Source organism: Kogia breviceps, chromosome 3, assembly GCF_026419965.1.
Source record: "Kogia breviceps isolate mKogBre1 chromosome 3, mKogBre1 haplotype 1, whole genome shotgun sequence".
Classification (NCBI taxonomy): domain Eukaryota; kingdom Metazoa; phylum Chordata; class Mammalia; order Artiodactyla; family Physeteridae; genus Kogia; species Kogia breviceps.
Window position 1 is genome coordinate 149,363,065 of NC_081312.1, and position 20,239 is coordinate 149,383,303.

Below are 20,239 nucleotides of genomic sequence, written 5' to 3' on the forward strand. Positions count from 1 at the left end.
AGGTTAATATTTAAGTGTCCTTTATTTTGAGGAAATGCTGACATATTTTATTCTTTTGTAATATAATTACAGGTTAATATAATACCTTGTGATTGTATCTGTTTGATTTCTATAGTTATCAAATCTTGTAACCCAGTGGTGTTTAGTTTCTACAACTACCTTCGAACTCATCCTTTGCTTATTCGAAGAAACCTTGCCTCCCCTGAAGGAACTTTGGCAACCTTAGGTCTCAAAACAGAGAAGAACTTTGTTGATAAAATTAATCTCATAGAAAGAAAGTTATTTTTTACTACAGCAAATGCTCATTTTAAAGTTGGATGTCCTGTTTTAGCCTTGGAGGTACTCTCGAAAATTCCAAAAGTTACCAAAGTGTCTGCCTTACCTTCAGAAAAAGATCAGCCTGACTTCACTTCTAAAAAGACGGATGATGTACCTTCAGAATCAAAAACTCTGAGTGATGGTGATAGAAGTTCTGGAATTGATTGGTCAAACGTAACTTCATCACAGATTGACTGGAGTCAGCCAATAGTAAAAGTTGAAGAGGAACCTCTTACTCTTGATTGGGGTGAAGAGCACAATAGTGCCTTAGAAGAAGAGGAAGAAGATGCTATCGGTTTAGTAATGAAAAGTACAGATGTCAGGGAAAAAGATAGACAAGAAGATCAGGAAGCCCCAGACCCTAATGTGTTATTGACTCCTCAGGAAGAGGATTGCCTTGAAGGTGATTCTGAAGTTGATGTGATTGCTGAACAACTAAAATTCAGAGCTTGTTTAAAGATCCTTATGACTGAACTAAGAACATTGGCTACAGGTTATGAAGTAGATGGTGGAAAACTCAGATTTCAACTATATAACTGGCTTGAAAAGGAAATTGCTGCCTTGCATGAGATATGTAATCATGAATCAGTTATTAAAGAATATGCCAGTAAAACGTGTTCCACAGTAGAGAGTGATATTCTGGATCAGGAAGAAATGGTGGACAAACCAGATATTGGTTCCTATGAGTGGCACCAAATAGAAAGGCGGAGACTACAGGCTAAACGAGAGCATGCAGAAAGACGGAAGTTGTGGTTGCAGAAGAACCAAGATCTCCTCAGAGTGTTTCTTAGTTACTGTAGCCTTCATGGGGCCCAAGGTGGTGGTTTGGCCTCAGTAAGGATGGAACTCAAATTTTTGCTACAAGAATCACAGCAGGTATTTACTTTACTTTTGTTTTCAATCTTGGTTATTTTAATAATTTCAATAACTCTTTCATTTATAGTTTTAAAGCTCTTTTTACTGGTTAATCTTAATGTGATTAGCTCCTCTATTCATAGGAGGCACATATTTACACTCTGCATGGGTCTTTTTAGACAAAAGTTTTGGTAATTAGGAGTAGGCTAAAAGCTTGAGAGCACAGCTGTGTCAAACTCATCTTTACATCTTCTGCATCTAAGCATAGGACCTGGTACGCAATCAATTTTTGTAGAATAAGTGAGCAAGCACATTAACATATTGCTTTTACTCAGATGTTTACTGCCAGTATTTTTATCATGTAACTATTAATTGCTTTTTTCGTCCTTCATTTTAATTACGGAAAAAATAATCTCCTATCACTCACAGGAAACTACAGTGAAGCAGCTCCAGTCTCCCCTACCACTGCCTACCACCCTACCTCTGCTTTCAGCAAGTATTGCTTCAACAAAAACAGTCATAGCTAATCCTGTATTGTACTTAAATAATCACATCCATGATATACTTTATACTATTGTTCAGATGAAAACACCACCTCATCCCAGTATTGAAGATGTGAAGGTAATGTAGAGTTTATGATCATTTGGTATTGTACACACTGAGAAGGTAAATGTGTTATACTTGTCTTCCAATTTGAACTTAGAAGAAATATTTTACACTACTCTTATCTGCTACCTTCTCAGTCTGATTAGTTCAAGACTATTTGTCCAATGAATGTAATTTGAAAGTAAGCATTCTTGAAACTCTCCCATTTGCCACAGCTTGGATGGAGTTTAAGCTAAGTGAAGTAAGTCAGACAGAAAGAAAAATACCCTATGTTATCACTTACATGTGGAATCTAAAAAATGAAACAAATTTTTTTGTATATAACAAAACAGACTCCCAGACATAGAGAACAAACCAGTGGTTACCAAAGTGTGTGTGTTGGGGGGGGGGGCACATTATGGGTAGGGAAATAGACAAGCAACAAGGATATATTGTACAGCTCAGGGAAATAGAGCCATTATTTTGTAATAACTTTAAAGGGGAGGATAATCTATATAAATATTGAACCACTGTGCTGTATACCTGAAATTAATATGATAGTTTCTTCTTACTTGTGGAAAAATTATTATCTTCCTTTAAGACAGGCAAATACTGTTTTGGTAATAAAATCCATTTTCTAGACAGTATTCTTGCCAAATATTCCTTTGGATTCTCCATCTCCTTTAAATGAATCATTAAGTAGAAATATTTATAACTGTTTGCTCAGATGCCAGGATATTATGAAAATATAAGTGCAAGGGGGGGGTGTCTTTGAGAGAACCATGATTGATTAGAAATAGTCCCAGAGAAAGTACCCTCATTACTGTCTCCCTGATGATTGTGTTTTGTTGGAGGCTGTGGAATAGTTTAGGGCAATTAGAATTTTGGCAGAGTTACTACCCCAAATTAAAACTATATCCTATGCTGAAAACTTTAAAATGGATAGATTCTAAGAAACAGTAGGGAGTGTGGCAGGAACTGGAGAGATGACCAGACTTCTACTGTGCTAGCCTAAGTGTATTTGTACTGTGCTTTTTCCACTTCCAGTGGCTGATGTCATTTCAGGTCCCCAATATTTTTATTTTTAATTTTTTTGTTTGAAAGGCACATTCAATCTCTGATAGTACATTCTTCTGAAGGACCCAAGGTTTACTGGTCATATCAACCTATTAGAAACTTCTAATCCATAGCATGAATTAATCTGTATCAGTATTTTAGCAGAGATTAAATTATTTGATAGGTGAATATGGAAATGCAGAAAATATGTTCAATGCATATAAGCTCTAAGTAAACATTTCTAGTTCTTAGAAATTTGGATAAGCTTTCAAAAAGTATGAAACTATTTCTAAGATCCCTTCAAATTTTAAGATTGTGTGAATCTCAAAATGTTGATTCAGTGTGGCATTGTAGGATGTGGTTTTTATGTTATATTGATAATTCTTAAACTTTCAAAATTTAAAATTCTAAGGCTACATTACTTCTAAGTACTAAGTGGATTACTTGCTTTCTGGAAAATTAACCATTTCAGACAGTGATTGATATACTTTCTAGACATTTAATTCATTCCTACTGATAAGATCAAGTTTTTAGTTTCATCAAGGAGAAGTTTTCATAATGCAACTTTAAATAAAAGCTCTGAAAATTCTCTGCTTATTTTGGTTCTGCTTTTTTTGAGTATTACTATTTAAGCTGTTCATTAGCAGGCTAGGACACAGTCCCAGCAATGTGAATGTTGACACTTTGCTTAGGGCCTGCTAAGTGGCCGGCTCACAGTAATAAATATTTGATAAAGATGCATATGAATCAGTTAGCTTTGTTGTGAGCATGGATATTGAATTGGATGAGTTTTATTTTAGAAGCTTTAAGGTAGAGTTAGTAGTCTCATGTAGGACCTAGTCTTATTTACGATATTGCTAGTTTCCTGGGTATTTTCTGATTTTTAACATACTACTGTTGTGTAGAAGTGTTAGTACAAAATGTAATTGTGGCTGTTTTGGTTTTAGGTGCACACACTTCATTCACTAGCAGCATCACTTTCTGCATCAATTTACCAAGCATTATGTGACAGTCATAGCTACAGGTAAAAAAAAAAAAAAAATTACCCATATAGTATTAATACAGCAAAAGCATTAAACTGTTCCAGAGTTATATTAAAGTTCTGCTTCCTAGGGACTGAAAAATCCTCAAATATGACCACCATGTGTACTTTAATAGATGAGAATGAGAAATAAAATAATTATTTGTTTAGTTTAGCTATTACCTAGTAACAACAGACATATAGAAAATGACGAATAGTAAAGGAAAATTATCATCACCATCTTTTTTTTTGTTTTCAAGAAAAGAAGTGTTCACTATCCGAAGTAATTTATGATACGAAGTTTTCTTATTTTTTCCTCCTTAGGAACTATTCCTTTTAGCATTAGATTAGTTTCTGTTTGTTTGGTTTTCAGCTGAAAGAGGAAGAACTTTTGAAAAATGAGAAAGTACATTCCTAACATTGAATTATTAAAATCAATTTTACTTACCCATTTCTGTATGTCTTTAGAAGTGATATCAATAGATATAATGGTTTGAATTTTTGTTAAATGTCTAATTGCCTTCTTCAGTGTATACTCTGTATTTTAATGAATAGAGCAGTATAAGTAGTAAGAAATTGAATCACCCAGAAAGATGACCTAGATTTAAATGGATTATATTAATAAATGAAAAGTTTGTAATATAAATAGAATCACATTAAATTTATATTACACATATGTCTAGATTTTTTTTCTTATAAATTCGGCAGCCTGTTGTGGGAAGATTTGTCATTGCATAGGAAATTACTCTCTCAAAATGGCCTGTTCTTTGATGTTAGCCTAAGAAGGCCATGTCTAAGCAACTACAAAAACTTGGAAATGTAAATAAGTGAAAAAGAGTTTGTTTGGTTGACTGTGGTCATCTTGATGATCAAAGACAGCTTGTTTGATATCAGTCACTGCTTAAAATGGCGGCAGATGAGAATCCAAATAAATTTTGTTTAAATGTGTAGTTTTTAGGCTGTGATTAACTCTCCAGGGAGTCAGATTTATTTTCTTCTTTTGTACTTCCCCCACTCCGTAAAGATGAGGAAAGTAAATATTTGGGCACATTTGGCTTTAGGACTAGGTATTTCTAAAATAGAATTCTTCAGATTTTAGTTGATGTTTTAATTCAGAGTTGAGCTTGCACAACTTTACAGAACTAAGAAATGCAACAAAATAGTGCCCTGAAACTTTCTGATATATCTTAGTACCAACAGTAGTCTCCTTACAGCAGACTTTAAAAAAACATACAAATAAGTGAATATAGAAAAGATTTTTAAGTATTAGGTGGCATTTGGAAAAGGTTTTAATGACTAAATGTCATCTGCCTAAATAGAAAATTTGGTATTTTGTTTTAAAAAGCTATCGATAAATATTTGTAACTAATTTAAAGAACTTTCCGAAATAAGTTTTTATTAGAACAGTGAACTCAGTTTTAAGAGTTTTGTTTTTGTTACAGTTATCTAAAATAAATACGTAGAGGGTATAATTGCATGTTACCTCTATTAAGACGATAAATAACTGAACCTTACTTGTTTTAGCAGTCAGACAGAAGGGAACCAGTTTACAGGAATCGCTTATCAAGGGCTCCTTTTAAGTGATCGTCGAAGGCTAAGGACAGAAAGCATTGAAGAACATGCAACACCGAATTCTTCTCCTGCTCAATGGCCTGGTGAGAATTTGAGTGGTGTTTTTTGTTTGTTTGTTTTTTAATCTTCTATTTGGCAACTCCTTTTTACAAAGCTACCAACTGGTTTCCTGATTGTTGTTGTTTGTGGATTTGGTGAATAGATTTTTATTCGTTTGTTTTTGATGATGTTTTCTGCCATAGATTAGGAATTCTTAAGTACTGTAATGTTGTCTGAAGACAGAAAGTTAAGGCTTCAAAAACCAGCTGTGTTGACCAGCATAAAAAAGCAAGGTTTGGGCTTCCCTGGTGGCGCAGTGGTTGAGAGTCCGCCCGCAGATGCAGGGGACACGGGTTCGTGCCCCGGTCTGGGAAGATCCCACATGCTGCGGAGCGGCTGGGCCCGTGAGCCATGGCCGCTGGGCCTGTGCGTCCGGAGCCTGTGCTCCGCAATGGGAGAGGCCACAACAGTGAGAGGCCCGCGTACCGCAAAAAAAAAAAAAAAAAAAAAAAGCAAGGTTTAACATCTTTCACAAGGGTGAGCACGTCATGTTTCTTATCCTTAGACATCCTGAATTAGAATCTTAGAGAGCCAGTATCACAGAGCTGTTTTTCACAGATACATCAGAATACAGTTATTCTCGAGTATAGATGTATGTTAGGACAGGAGTGACCATTCTGTGGCACATACATCATGGTGTCTGCCAGTCCTCTTCCTCTGGTTGGCTCTTTCTCACTCTCCATATCAGTTATTTCAAAACTTCTCCACTCTCTCTCTCTCCCTCTTTTTTTTTTTTTTTTTGCGTTACGCGGGCCTCTCACTGTTGTGGCCTCTCCAGTTGTGGAGCACAGGCTCAGCAGCCATGGCTCATGGGCCCAGCCGCTCTGCAGTATGTGGGATCTTCCCGGACCGGGGCATGAACCTGTGTCCCCTGCATTGGCAGGCGGGCTCTCAACCACTGCACCACCATGGAAGCCCTCCACTCTCTTAATATACTTTCCTTGTCTGCCACGTCATTTAACTTTTGCTCTACTTGCTTTATAACTCTGTAGTTACATGTTAATGATCATTGTGAAGAGTGGAGGTAGAAGGAAGTGACAGACTCCAAGTGTGTATTTAAAATTCATTTATGCATAAGTTTCTCAAAACATATTGTTGTCGTTTTGACTTTTTATTTAAATAATTTCAGACTTAACAAAAGTTTCAAAAATGGTACAAACAATTCTTGTGTAACCTTCACCCAGATTCCCCAAACAGTGACATTTTACCGTACTTGCTTTGTCGTTCACTCCTCCTCTCTCACTCACTTATTGTGTGTCTGTGTGAATATATACATTTTTCTGAAATATTTGAGGGTAGGTTGCAGACGTGATGCCACTTTACATCTAAATATATCAGTTTATCTTTCCTAAAAACAGACATTCTCTTATTGTACATAACCATAGCACTGTTATCAAATTCAGCATCTTAATATTGATACAATACTGCTCTCTAATCTATAGATTTTTTGACAATTTCACCTGTTGTCCCACTGTCTTCCATGTAACATTTAGTAGTATTGTCTCATGAATCTCCTCTAATATGTATTCCTCCTTCTTTCTTTGTCTCTCATGACATTGACACTTTTGAAGAGTACTAGCCAGTTATTTTTTAGAATGTCCCCTCATTTGGGTTTTTCTGCTGTCTTCTTAGTATTAGATTCAGGTTATGAAGAGAAATTGTACCCTTCTCAGTGTAAAATATCAAGAGGCACATGATGCCACTTGGTCCCATTACTGGTGCCATTAACTTTGATCACTTTGTATGGTAGTTTCTGCCAGATTTCTCCTTTGTAAAGTTACTTTCTTTTCCTTTGCAATTAGTGAGTATCTTTTGAAGAGAATGTTTGAGATTGTGTAAAATATCATACTTTTACCCACTAATTATAGCATCCAGTGATGACTCCTGACTGAATCAGATATTACTGTGGGGATTACTAGATGGTGATTTTCTTTCTTTTTTTTTTTTTTTGCGGTATGCGGGCCTCTCACTGTTGTGGCCTCTCCCGTTGCGGAGCACAGGCTCCGGACGCGCAGGCGCAGCGGCCACGGCTCACGGGCCCAGCCGCTCCGCGGCACGTGGGATCTTCCCGGACCGGGGCACGAACCCGTGTCTCCTGCATCGGCAGGCGGATTCTCAACCACTGCGCCACCAGGGAAGCCCTGGATGATGATTTTCTAATTCTATCCTTCCTTCTATGTATTAGTTGAAATTGTTCTGTAAGGAAGAGCTTTCTCTTCTCTTCTTTTAATTTATTTATTCACTCATTTATTATATCAGTAGGGATGAATGGATTCTTATTTTATTCTATAGCTTATAAACCATTCCTATCATTTATCTTGTTGCTCAAATTATGGATCTATATATATCTGCATGTGATATATTCACACTATGTAGTATAATATAGATACATAATTTTGGTTAAAGTGCAAATTTGGATTTTTTTTTTCCTTCTGGAGCTTTTTGCTGATATACTTCTTATTATATACCCTTACAGGTGTGAGTTCACTTATTAATCTCTTGAGTTCAGCCCAAGATGAAGAGCAGCCAAAACTGAACATTTTGTTGTGTGAAGCTGTTGTTGCTGTGTACTTAAGTTTATTGATACATGCTCTTGCCACAAATTCCTCCAATGAATTATTTCGACTTGCAGCCCACCCATTAAACAATCGAATGTGGGCTGCTGTTTTTGGGGGAGGTGTAAAACTTGTTGTGAAGCCTCAAAGACAATCCGAAAATATTTCAGGTAAGATAAATTTGATACCGATAATGTATGTAAATGTAGATAGTTTCCAGTGTGAAAGTAAAAGATTTTTTTTTAATGTTTTAAGAATTTTTAATTTGAAAATCATTTATGTTTAAGGTATAATCACTCTTGTTAGGGTAATAAATAACTAAACTCATGTTAGAATAAAGAATATAGTTTCAGTTTAACACTTTTTGGTAAACCAGGACCAATATGAGGAGGATAAAAAAGAAAAAAGGAAAGGTAATGGTAAGCAAGGAGACAATGTTAAGGAATAAGGTCATGGAAAAAGGATAGTTTTTAATTAGAGAACGAAGATTTAAATAAATCCTCATAATCTTTACAGAGTATACCAGTAGTTGGCTTCAGATTAAGTTTATGGTCATAGACAAGAAGGCTATTCCAATCATGCATATGGTTTTAAAATTACATTTTCTGTCCTCCTTTTTTTCTTATGGACCAAAATAGATTTTTTAGCCCACTCTTTAAGATGGTAGGATGGTAAGATATAGCCTGATGCCATGGGAAAGGTTTACACCTTGGCGCTGAAACACAGAAATTGTCTGTCTAATTCGTCCTTAGAAATGGTCATATTACAGATGAGGAGTTAGTGGCACAGAGAGTTTAAATGGCACAGGTTCTAACCTGTGTCTTTACTGCCCAAGATCGCATCAGATGGATAGGTTCCTACGTAAGTCAGAGTAAGGTAGGCAGTCTTATCGACTAGTGTTGTCTCCACTCCCGTTGCATGTGGATGACTCTTAATCTCCATCTTCCTACCTACTTTACTCCACTGTAAATTTAAAAGTTTTCCTCCCAAATCACTTCTTTTCTCTTCCTGAATTTTCTATTATTTTTTCATGGTAGGTAACACATTCATCAAATCATCATGCTTAAACCTCTGAGTACGTATTCATGTTTGCATTTACTTACACCTGCTCTATGCCAGGCTTTTGGGGTATGGGAGTGAACGAAATAGACAAATCCCTTACCTTCATGAAGCTTACATCCAGTAGAGGTAAACACAGTAAATTAACAGTGATAATATTTCAGGTATGAGAAGAACTACGATAAAAATAAAACAGAGTGAGTGGACAGAGAATGATGAGGGAAAGGAGATGGGAACAGTTCAGTTAGGGTGATCAGAAGACACATTTCTGATTAGATAGCATTTGAGCAGAGTCCTAAGGAAGTTGGGAGTCAGATCGTGCTGATATCTGGGGCCGGAGCATCTCAGGCAGATGGAGCAGTGAGTGCAAAAGTCTTGAGGTAGGACTAGTTTGACCTTTTCCAGGAACTACAGTGGAAGCCAGAATGGCTTTCCTGATCCAGGGGAGTGTGGTCAGAGATGAGGTAAGATAAGTAACTGGGGCCAAGGTCGTTGAGGGTTTCATGTGTCATGTAAAACTATCGTTGTTGTTCTAAAGAAAGATAGGAAACTACTGGAGGGTTTTAAGCAGAGGAGTGACATAATCTGATTTAGGTTTTCAAAAGACCCACTCTAGCTGCTACGTGGAGAATAAACTGTGAAAGAATAAAAGTAGGGAGCCCATGTGGGAGGCTCTGGGAATAGCCCACTTAAAAGATAATTGTGGATTACCATCAAGAGTGAATGGATAAACAATATGTGGTATCTAAGTACAATGGAGTGTGATTCAGCTGTAAAAAAAGAATGAAGTATTAACACATGCCATATAGCTAGCATGAGCCTCAAAAATATTATGCTGAGTGAAAGAAGCCAGGCACCAAAAGTCACACATTGCATGCTTCCATTTATATGAAATATTCAGAATAGGTAAGGCCATAGAGACAGAAGACATACTGGGGGTTGCCGTGGGCTAGAGGGAGGGAAGAATGGGGAGTGACTGCTTAATGGGTATAGGGTTTTCATTTGGGGTAGTGAGAATGCTTTGCAGCTAGATAGGGATGGTGGTTGCACAACAGTGTGAGTGTACTAAATGCCACTGAATTGTACGCTTTAAAATGGTTAATTTTGTGTAAATTTCACCTCAGTTAAAAAAAGGTAAAAGTGGTTTAGCCTAGTGATGGACAGAGTGAAAAGTGGTCATATTCATCAAAGAGAACTTGAGATAGAATTATCATTTTCTATGACAGGGAGCTTCAGAAGAGGACCAGGCTGACTTCTTTCTGGTTCTCTCATATCCAATTAGTTCTGAATCCTCTTGATATTTCTTTTATGTATTTCTCATATCTAACACTTCCTCTAGGTCTTTACCACCCACCGTACTAGTTCAGTATACTGAACTAGTCCTTCTTGTGTCAGATTCTTCCACCTTCCTCTCTAATTGATCCTGCAGACTATACCTCATCATGTGCGTAGTTCAAGACCCTTTCATGAGAATTGCCCATAGGATGAGCTCCCATCTTCCTATCCACAGGTTTGTCCCACCCTAACTCCAGACTGTTGTTGTTATTCCCCTCCCTGACACCTGTCTAGCAAAAGAAGTTTACTCCTCATTTAGCCAAACCTTTGGTCATTCATTTCTGGTGTCAACTTCCTCTTTTCACAATGAGCGTCTGCTTTTCTTTTAATTCATGCTTTACATCCTATATATTCATTCAATGAATCTTTCTTGAACAACATAGCTAGAAATAATCACTCAAGCACTCTCTGTACTATTTGTTGAATATATCATTTAGTTAATACGCTGTATATAGAATCACTTGAATTCTTATTCTATATAGCATATAGGCTGCTTCAATGCAAGTTAATCTTTTATACTCTATCCTCATCTGCATCACTGCCATGATTGTTGGAAAACTGATGCAGTAACTAGAAAAGTTTAGAAGCACAGATGTAAGTAATTTAGTCTACACTAAAAACATGGCAAGAGTAGGATGAAAAGAAAGGTTAACTCTCTGAATTAATAATGGAAAATAAGGCTGGTTTTTTTTTCTATCTTTATTCAGCACCTCCTGTTCCTTCTGAAGACATAGATAAACACCGCAGGAGGTTTAACATGCGAATGCTGGTTCCTGGAAGACCTGTAAAGGATGCTACCCCACCACCAGTGCCTGCAGAAAGACCATCTTACAAAGAAAAGTTTATTCCTCCTGAACTCAGTATGTGGGATTATTTTGTTGCAAAGGTAAGGGGCATGAGGAATGAAAGCTTTATGTGTGTCTGTTTTATTAACTCTTTCATTAACTCTTATGTTTGCATCACATTGGAATGACGGGGCAGCTTCTGGGTTGAATCATCATAGTTTAGACATTAATCTCTCTACTCCAGAAGCTGAATAATCATTCAGGAATGATCAGATACTTGAAATGGACCAGACAAATTAAAATCATATGGGACTTAGGTATAAACCAGAAGTTAGTTTATTAACATATAATCAACATCATCCTTTTCTAGGGACTGGAATACCTGTATCTACCATCTAACTTCCCTTCTTCTGATTATCACTAGTTCCCTTGGTCAGCATGAAATTAGAGCAGAAGGAGACGGATGGGTACTTGAGGGTTCCATGAGGCCCCATGACATATCTCTGTTTCTCCAAAGAAGAGAAAACTTCTCTGGGGATCAGAATACTCATGGTGACTAGATCCAACATAGTCCCATTTCTTACCGTGTTGGGTGTGTGCTTTTCTGCACTTTGTTTTTTCAAGCACATCACCTTCTATTGATAGGTTGATAGCATTATCTATTATTCTATTGATAGCATTATCACACACACACACCACACACACCATACACACCACACAATTCCTTAATATCATTAAGTATCCAGAGAGTATTCACATTTTTCCCCATTATACCTTGTTTTTGAACAGTTGGTTTGTTAAATCAGGGTCCAAAATAAGATTCACACATTGCAATTGGTTGATATGTCTTAAGTTTCTTTTAATCTATAGGTTCTACCTCCATCTCTCTTTGTTAAATTTACCCCCCCACCATTTTTTGCCCCCAAATTTGTCCTTTAAAATTTCTCAGTGGCTTTTGCTGATGGCATCCCCATGTTTGGTCTTCTGACCATGTTCCCCTGATATCTGTTTTTCTGTAAAGTGAAAGTTAAACTTAGAGGCTTTATCAGATTCCATTCTGATTGGATAGGGAAAGGGGAGTACAGGATTACTGCATGGGTGGTTTTGTGTATTTCCATCAGGAAACTCTCTTTTTGAGATGTTAGTTGATGATCTTTGCCTAAGTCCATTATTTTAAATTTAGGGGAGTTTTAAAGTTATGATAATGATATCTTCTCATTTAGTCTTCATTTATTGCTGGAATACTTTCTTCCATCATCCTATTTGGTTATCCTGAATTACATTTTGAAAGAGAAAGACAGGATAAGTGCTTTATTCTTTGCTTCTTGTGCCAGTTTTCAAAGTGATGAGTTGATTCTCTAGCATCCTTCAGAGGAAGCAGTGAGCTTTGTTTTGTTATTAGTTTTGTTATATTATGGATTTAAACATATTTTATGTATTTTAATCCAGTACAGTTATTATTCTTATGGATGTTTAGATTGTCCCATCTTTGCCAATGAGAGCCTCTTCCAGTTGCCTCCTGAATCTTTTTGAGAACTCTTCCAATAGTCTTTGAGTTTCTTTTCTTTCTAGTTTAAGTCATTCTAGGCTAATTTTGCATATTTCCTGCCCCAGAGTGGGAACAACCTCCAAAGAACCCGGTTCCTTTTTGTGGGAAATTATAATTTAGAAACCGCAAGTGGGTATATGGGTGCTCGTTACTGGGTTTGTCATTGTTTCTAGGTACATATCATTTCTAATGACCAGATAACTATTCAGCTTGATGAGTATACTATAGTTTACATAACCATTTGCCTGTCAGTATTTGCTGTATTTATTTTTTCATTTTTATAAATAATGCTGAGATTAGTATCTTTTTAGATAAGCCTTGTTCACATTCTGATTATTTCAGATATTTATTTATATTTATATATATACATATCTTTCAGATATATATCTTCAGATTACTGATTTATACTCTCTTGAGAATAGTAAGCATGCATCTGACTTTACCCTCATTAAGTATTCCTTTTTCATTTTTGTTAATTTGATTAATTTTTATTTCCTATTAGTGATATCAAAAAATGTTAATGAACCTATTGCCATTAGGTTTTCTACTGTGAGGAATTGACTGTTCATGTTCTGAACAAAATTATCTATTGGAATTGTAATGTTTTTCCTTATTTTTAATGAACTCTATTTATTAAGGATATTAACAATTTATCTTACTTGTGATAACTTTTCCAGATTCCTTGCCTTTTAATTTTGTTTATGCTTTTGAGATACAGAAGTTTTAAAAGTTTATTTAGTCATGTTTATCCATACTTTAAAACATTGATTTATTTGCCTTTTAATTTTATTTATGTTTTTGACATACAGAGGTTTTTAAAAGTTTAGTCATATGTCTGTCCATACTTTTAAAAAATGATTTGTTACATTGTTTTTAAGTAGAGAAAGTCCTTTCCACTAATAAATGTTTACTTTTGTTATCTTCTCCCTTGTTTCCTCCACCTTCTCTTCTACCTCATCCTTTTTTTAAAAAAATAATTAATTAATTTTTGGTTATGTTGGGTGTTTGTTGCTGTGCACAGGCTTTTCTCTAGTTGCTGCAAGTGGTAGCTACTCTTCGTTGCGGTGCACGGGCTTCTCATTGCGGTGGTTTCTCTTGTTGTGGAGCACGGGCTCTAGGTGTGTGGGCTTCAGTAGTTGCAGCACGTGGGCTCAGTAGTTGTGGCTTGCGGCTCTAGAGCACAGGCTCAGTAGTTGTGGCACACGGGTTTAGTTGCTACGCGGCATGTGGGATCTTCCCAGACCAGAGCTTGAACCCGGATTCTTAACCACTGCGCCACCAGGGAAGCCCATCTTCCTCCTAATTCTTTTTAACTTTTAACTCTCTCTTTTTAAAAATTTCTAACTCTCCTGTTGATCTAAAATGAAGATCAGACTTCGGTGCCCTCTTTATCTTCTATTCTCACACTTAAACTAGTTGTCCTTCCTTTCCTCCCAACGACTTAAGATGTTATATTTGTCATATATTAATTTCTTATTTATATACTCTTCTTGGACTATATTTTTCCACTGATCAACTGCTAGACTGCACTTATTTTAATTACTTATTTTAATATCCACTAAGTAATAGTATCTTTTACTTCAGAAAGATTTCTTAGCTAATCTTACCTATTTTTTTCTTCCCTATGAACTTTACAATCATTATCATTTCCAAAAAAAAAGAAATCCCCATGGGGGTTCTTATTGCAATTACCTAAAACCTGTAAATTAAAGAATGATAGTTTTTACATGTTTCAGTCTCCTTATTTAGCTTTTAGAGGGATTTGTAATTTCCTTCACTGTAGCTCTTTCACAGTTTTCATAAAATTTTTCCTTTGGTACTGTTACTTAATGCACCTTTTTTCTTCAGAGTTTTTGAACTAGTTGTTGCTGATATATAAGAAAAAGACCATTGATTAAAAGAAATTTGTGTCGTATCTAGCTACTCAATTATTTTATTGAATCTGAGAGTTTTAACCTGGTTTTCCTGACTTTCCTAGGTCTAGTATCATTTTCAAAAGAAAATTTTAGTTTAGGTTGACACCATTTAAAATGTTCAATATTAAGTTAGGATAAAAATAACCCAATTATACATTTAAAAATAACTTCACATTTTATTGCAGCCATTTCTCCCTTTGTCTGATAGTGGAGTTATATATGATTCTGATGAAAGCATTCATAGTGATGAAGAAGAAGATGATGCTTTTTTTTCAGATACACAGATACAGGAACACCAAGACCCTAACTCCTATAGGTAAATAAAGCTTTCCTTTTTCCTTTTTGTCTTCTCTTTTGTAGAAGTTCCTGATGTTACTAGTTTTAAGCAACATTACTATCATGAATTTATACAAGAACTGACCTATGTTTTCAGGTTAGGAACTCTGTACCTTTGAGGTACATTGCTAGATAGTAGAGTATTTCACATCCAGTTTCAAAGAATAGCTGGCACAAACATTTTTAGTGAGAAAAAATACATAATTTATTGATATGCTATTAAATTCCATGTAGCTGTGTGGTAAATCTCTTTTCCATTAGGTATTTCAGATGGTGCAAGTGTAATACATTGTTGCATATCTTTTATTTTCAGAGACTACAAAGGTACTCTTTTTTAATAGTAAGTTGTTAGAAAAAAACAGCTTTTTTTCTGGGCTGGAGATTTGGCCAAACAGTTGACAGGGATCATTACTATAGTCTCATGATTTTATTTTTCAGTTAAGGAGATTTTTTTTTTCCCATTTGAACAGCTGGGCTCTTCTACATTTGACAATGGTTAAGCTAGTACTTCACAATGTCAAGAATTTCTTTCCCATTGCTGGACTGGAATTCTCTGGTAAGTTTGGAATTTGAAAATTAATGTTATTAAATACAACAAATTATCATCAAGTTTCTCTTTACAAAATCCATATAAAAGAATATTTGGTACTAAAAAAATAACAACATTGGAGATTTTATGAGGTCTTATTTATCTTAGGCTCCAGTCTGTGGTTTTAATTCATATGGCAAGAATCACTGACTACCTAGAAGGTTGGAAGAAAAACCAGGAAACGAGCGTGGAGAAGCTAAACATTTTCTTAGCTCATTTTAGAAAGCTGGTCTTCTGTTTTGTTCAAAGCATTAAATATCAAAATGGGGTTAGATTAACATTTTCAGATTTATTTGTATTTTCAGAAGTTTTGGCTCTAAGAATTTGGATCTTGTAAATATGTGGTGATGGTCAACATTTTTAATCAAAATAAAATAATCGTATTCTATTACATTTTAGAGTTGCCTGTAACATCACCATTAGGTATTGCTGTGATTAAAAACTTGGAGAATTGGGAGCAGATCTTGCAAGAGAAAATGGATCAATTTGAAGGTCCTCCCCCCAACTATGTCAACACATATCCAACTGACCTTTCAGTAGGAGCTGGACCAGCTATTCTTCGAAATAAAGCAATGCTAGAACCTGAAAATACTCCATTCAAGTAAGAATTCTCTTACAGTGGTAATGAGAGTGTAGCTTGGTTTAACCTTTTTTGGAAGTCAGTTTGGCAAAATAATATGCCAGTAGCCTTCAAAACACTCATAACTTTGAATTTGCAATCCTATTTCTAGCAGTATATGCCAAGGAAAATATCAGAAATCTGGATAAAAAGTTATTTTTCCCACATTACCTGTACTTCAGTAGACATACTAATTTTATAATCAGGACAAAACCTTTATATTTGTCATCATTTTAGGAACTCTTAACAGAAATGTTTTGGGATAACAATCTACATATTCAAACAAGGTGCTACTGACCTTTTGTCAGTAATTTAATAGTAAACACATTAAGGTTTTTATTGACATTTTGATCTTCTATCTGTCCATCTAGGTCCCTTTTGATAAGCAGCATACTTTTTTTGAGGCAGCCAGCCATGATTTAGAGTATTGCTCATAAGCTTGAAAGAGCAAGGCTTTTTAGCTTGTTAGGCTGTTAAAAATGAAACATGGGACTTTATATTCATTGGTGATATGCTGTAACCAACAGAACCAACCTAAAGTATAATTTAAAAAGAGAATAATAAGAGATTCAATTGACTCTCAGCTCAACCTGTCCATTTAGAGAATCTGTAATTAGAGAATTAATTGCTAGATGAAGGAATGATTTGTAGAACTAAAACTTAAAAGTGAAATAAATTATAAATTATAAAATTTTGTTGAGCTTAATGCTGTATCTTCTTTGCAATAATGGAGGTTTTAAAAAATTATCTGCAAATAATGAAACATTTTCTATAGACTAAAATATAGACTAAAATAGTGTGATATATTGATTTTTTTTTTTTTTTAACTAGATCCCGGGATTCTTCTGCACTTCCAGTCAAACGACTTTGGCATTTCCTTGTTAAACAAGAAGTACTTCAACAGACATTTATTAGATATATTTTCACTAAGAAAAGAAAGCAGAGTGAGGTATTTTAGAAAAAAATATTCTCTCTTGTAATTTTCGTTTGTTTTCTTTAACATTTCTAATGAAGCCAGCTTGATTTATTTGAAATTTACTTTTGGTTGGAACTTATTATCCTTCATACATCATAGATAATAGTTTATCAAACTACAGAGAGGGCTTCCCTGGTGGCGCAGTGGTTGGGAGTCCTCCTGCCGATGCGGGGTAGGCGGGTGCGTGCCGCGGAGCAGCTGGGCCCGTGGGCCGTGGCCGCTGAGCCTGCGTGTCCAGAGCCTTTGCTCCATTGCGGGAGAGGCCGTGGCAGTGCGGGGCCCAAGTACCGCAAAAAAAAAAAAAAAAAAAAAAAAAAAAAAAAAAAATATATATATATATATATATATATATATATATATACATACATACATAAAACTACAGAGAATTTTTTTAAAGATAAAAACGTGCAATTTTTATTTCATAACAATGAAACAACATAGGTCCTTCGAGAAATCCTGTATAATCAGGTGAAGGTGGTTATGTCCTTTATAATATTTTCCATTGGGCCTTTACATGTAATAAACATTGTGAGGGATGGTTTGGGGAATTTAGTATATAAATGAGTATACTCTATGTTATGATTCTCTGAATATCATTTAATTGAAAATATAGCATAACCTTTTAAAAGCGTTTTTATTTATTTAGCATTTAGAAATGAACAGCATAAACTGTAGAATAATTTTGTGAGAGAGATTAAATACAGAAACACCAAATATGAGATGAAGGAAGATTGATTGCATTTACAAAGTGAGGCAGGGATTCTACATTGCATCGTGATTTTTAAGCTAAACATAAGTTAATAATGTAATGCCATACAGGGTTCAAGAAGAATCATGAATTTGAGAGAGTGACACTTTAGAACTTAAAACGATCTCTTCATTATAAAATGAGGGGTACACAGATGTTTTATATATAAGCATTTCAGTCCATTTAGCTGTTTATTGAGGTAATGAGCAGTTTGGAGAGTAGTGTTCAGAGTAGAGTGTCAGATGTGATTAAAGATTTGGCAAGAAAAACTATGAGAAAAGAAAAATGAATTACATTTCACTTAGAAAAGTGAAAACTGAGAGGGACAGTCTATGTGGCTCAATTTCTCAAGGTAGCATATAGAACTGCTTCTCAAATGTTCTCCATACCTGGGGCAGCAGAACCGACCAGATTTGTTCTTTTCTTTCCACTACTCACCCACTTACCTGGATGGTCATTGTGGGCAGCCCTGTGAACAGTCATTTATTTTTTCAGTAGATTTAAAAATTATGTACTTAAGTGAGGAATTAGAGGAATGAACTGTAGAGATTCTTTTGAGTCTTATAAGCTTATTTGATAACGAAAGACCCCAATGGTATTGAAATGATTGATGTAGGGTTTTGTTAGGGGAATCAGAGCCAAAGTCATTTCCTCTTTTGTTTAATCCATTGTTTACTGCATTTCCTATAGTGATACTGAGTTCTATAAAAGAAGATATAGAAATCTAAGAAATAGATTTAAGATAAAAGATTCTTGCTCACTTAGGGCTCTATTATTCACAGAGAGTTCATTGAAGGATCGATTTTCTGAGTTGTTAGTTCTTCAGATTATTAACCACAGTGATATGCTTTAATGATTCATAAGGTTTCTAGCAGTTTTGTTTCTTTGGATTGTCAGAGCCTCAGAGTGCTCTGGAAAGACTGGGTCTAGGTTGCTGGGACCCTCAGACTCTTGTCTTGCTCTTGAGGATCTGTTGTCTCCTTTCTCGTTTCCCTCTTCCTTAACCAAGTTTCTCCCCGATTCTGCCCCTTACCTCCCCTTCTTTATGCCCCTCCATTTCTGTGCTCTTGGGATCAGCAGTCCAAGCTGTGTGTTCTTTTCTATTTTTCTATCAGAAGAGGCTCTCCATGTACAGGGAGGTGGGACAGAGATAAATTGAACATTTCTTAAAATGCTGTGTAAGCGTTGGTTGGCTCCAGTAAGGGAAGTACATGGCTGGGAGTTTGGATGGAAGAATTTTTATCATGTAACCTTTTGTACCTTTGAATTTTAAATTATTGAATGAAATTAATATCTTGTTGCATGCAGCCCAATAGAACTTTCTGTTGATAATGGAAATTTATGTCTGTTCTGTATAGTACAGTAGTCACCAGCCACATGTGGTTATTGAGCACTTGAAGTGGGCTAATGTGACTGAGGAACTGAATTTCTTATTTTGTTTAATTTAAATTTAAAGCCATATGTGTTTAGTGGCTACTGTATTGAATAGCACATATCTGCTGAAAAATGGTTTTCATTTATGAAAAAAATTATGAAAACAATGTGAAAGCTCTTGAAGCAAAGTAAAATTGGTCACTTAGTTCAGAAATATGCAGAATTTATTAAAACTACCCATCTAATGAGAGTGTTTTATCTTTTTAGATTGTTAAATAGGATATTGGTGGTCAATAAATTTGGTAAATTCAGTGAATTGATCAATTAGCAAAACTGGCAAAATAATCCTAAGAATGCTAAAATTGGTTAATTTTTAAAAATTACTTAATAAAAATAAAATTCTGAGAAATGCTGAAATTTTAGGTATATTCAGAAGAAGGTATTTTTACTCACTGAGTATGTTAGAGAAGACTATTCCACAAAACAACTTTTTGTGACATGGATAAATGTGGCAAACTCAGCCACTTGATTAAAGACAAATAGGTTCTTCTGCATTTTGGCTTTTGCTGAGTTGACCTTTGCACACATGTACCATTCCTTCAGTTGCACAAGGCATGGAGAATTGGGTCCTGTTGGCTGAAAGAGAAGCAGGCACTTCAGGAAGTATTGGTAGGCATATATCTCTCTGATCAAACCTTCAGAGGTTTCCACAGCACAGCAGAAATATTATTTCTGATTATAGCCATTCCTAATGTCCCTGTCATCAACCAGGAGCAAGTTATTTGTGTGATTTCTTTCCCATGCCTCATCTCATCAAACATTTACTTATAAGGAGAAAATCATAAGATTATGTATAGTGTAATGGTTGATGTGAATTTTAATCCTTGACTGT

The 20,239-nt window shown here is 35.5% G+C and overlaps 1 protein-coding gene across 6 annotated transcripts in view; it reads left to right on the plus strand.

Annotated features, from left to right (window-relative positions):
• Positions 1–20,239, plus strand: part of DMXL2 (Dmx like 2) — a 178,297-nt gene that overhangs the window by 147,292 nt on the left and 10,766 nt on the right. For 3 of the 6 annotated variants that reach the window (XM_067029865.1, XM_067029867.1, XM_059056158.2), the window contains 10 exons: positions 116–1,194; positions 1,603–1,794; positions 3,762–3,838; positions 5,360–5,490; positions 7,983–8,231; positions 11,163–11,341; positions 14,891–15,021; positions 15,512–15,597; positions 16,030–16,231; positions 17,081–17,198. In XM_067029865.1, the coding sequence (XP_066885966.1) occupies positions 116–1,194; positions 1,603–1,794; positions 3,762–3,838; positions 5,360–5,490; positions 7,983–8,231; positions 11,163–11,341; positions 14,891–15,021; positions 15,512–15,597; positions 16,030–16,231; positions 17,081–17,198 (2,444 nt within the window). The remainder of the gene's footprint in view (positions 1–115; positions 1,195–1,602; positions 1,795–3,761; positions 3,839–5,359; positions 5,491–7,982; positions 8,232–11,162; positions 11,342–14,890; positions 15,022–15,511; positions 15,598–16,029; positions 16,232–17,080; positions 17,199–20,239) is intronic. The other 3 variants (XM_067029866.1, XM_059056159.2, XM_067029868.1) reach the window with 2 other exon arrangements.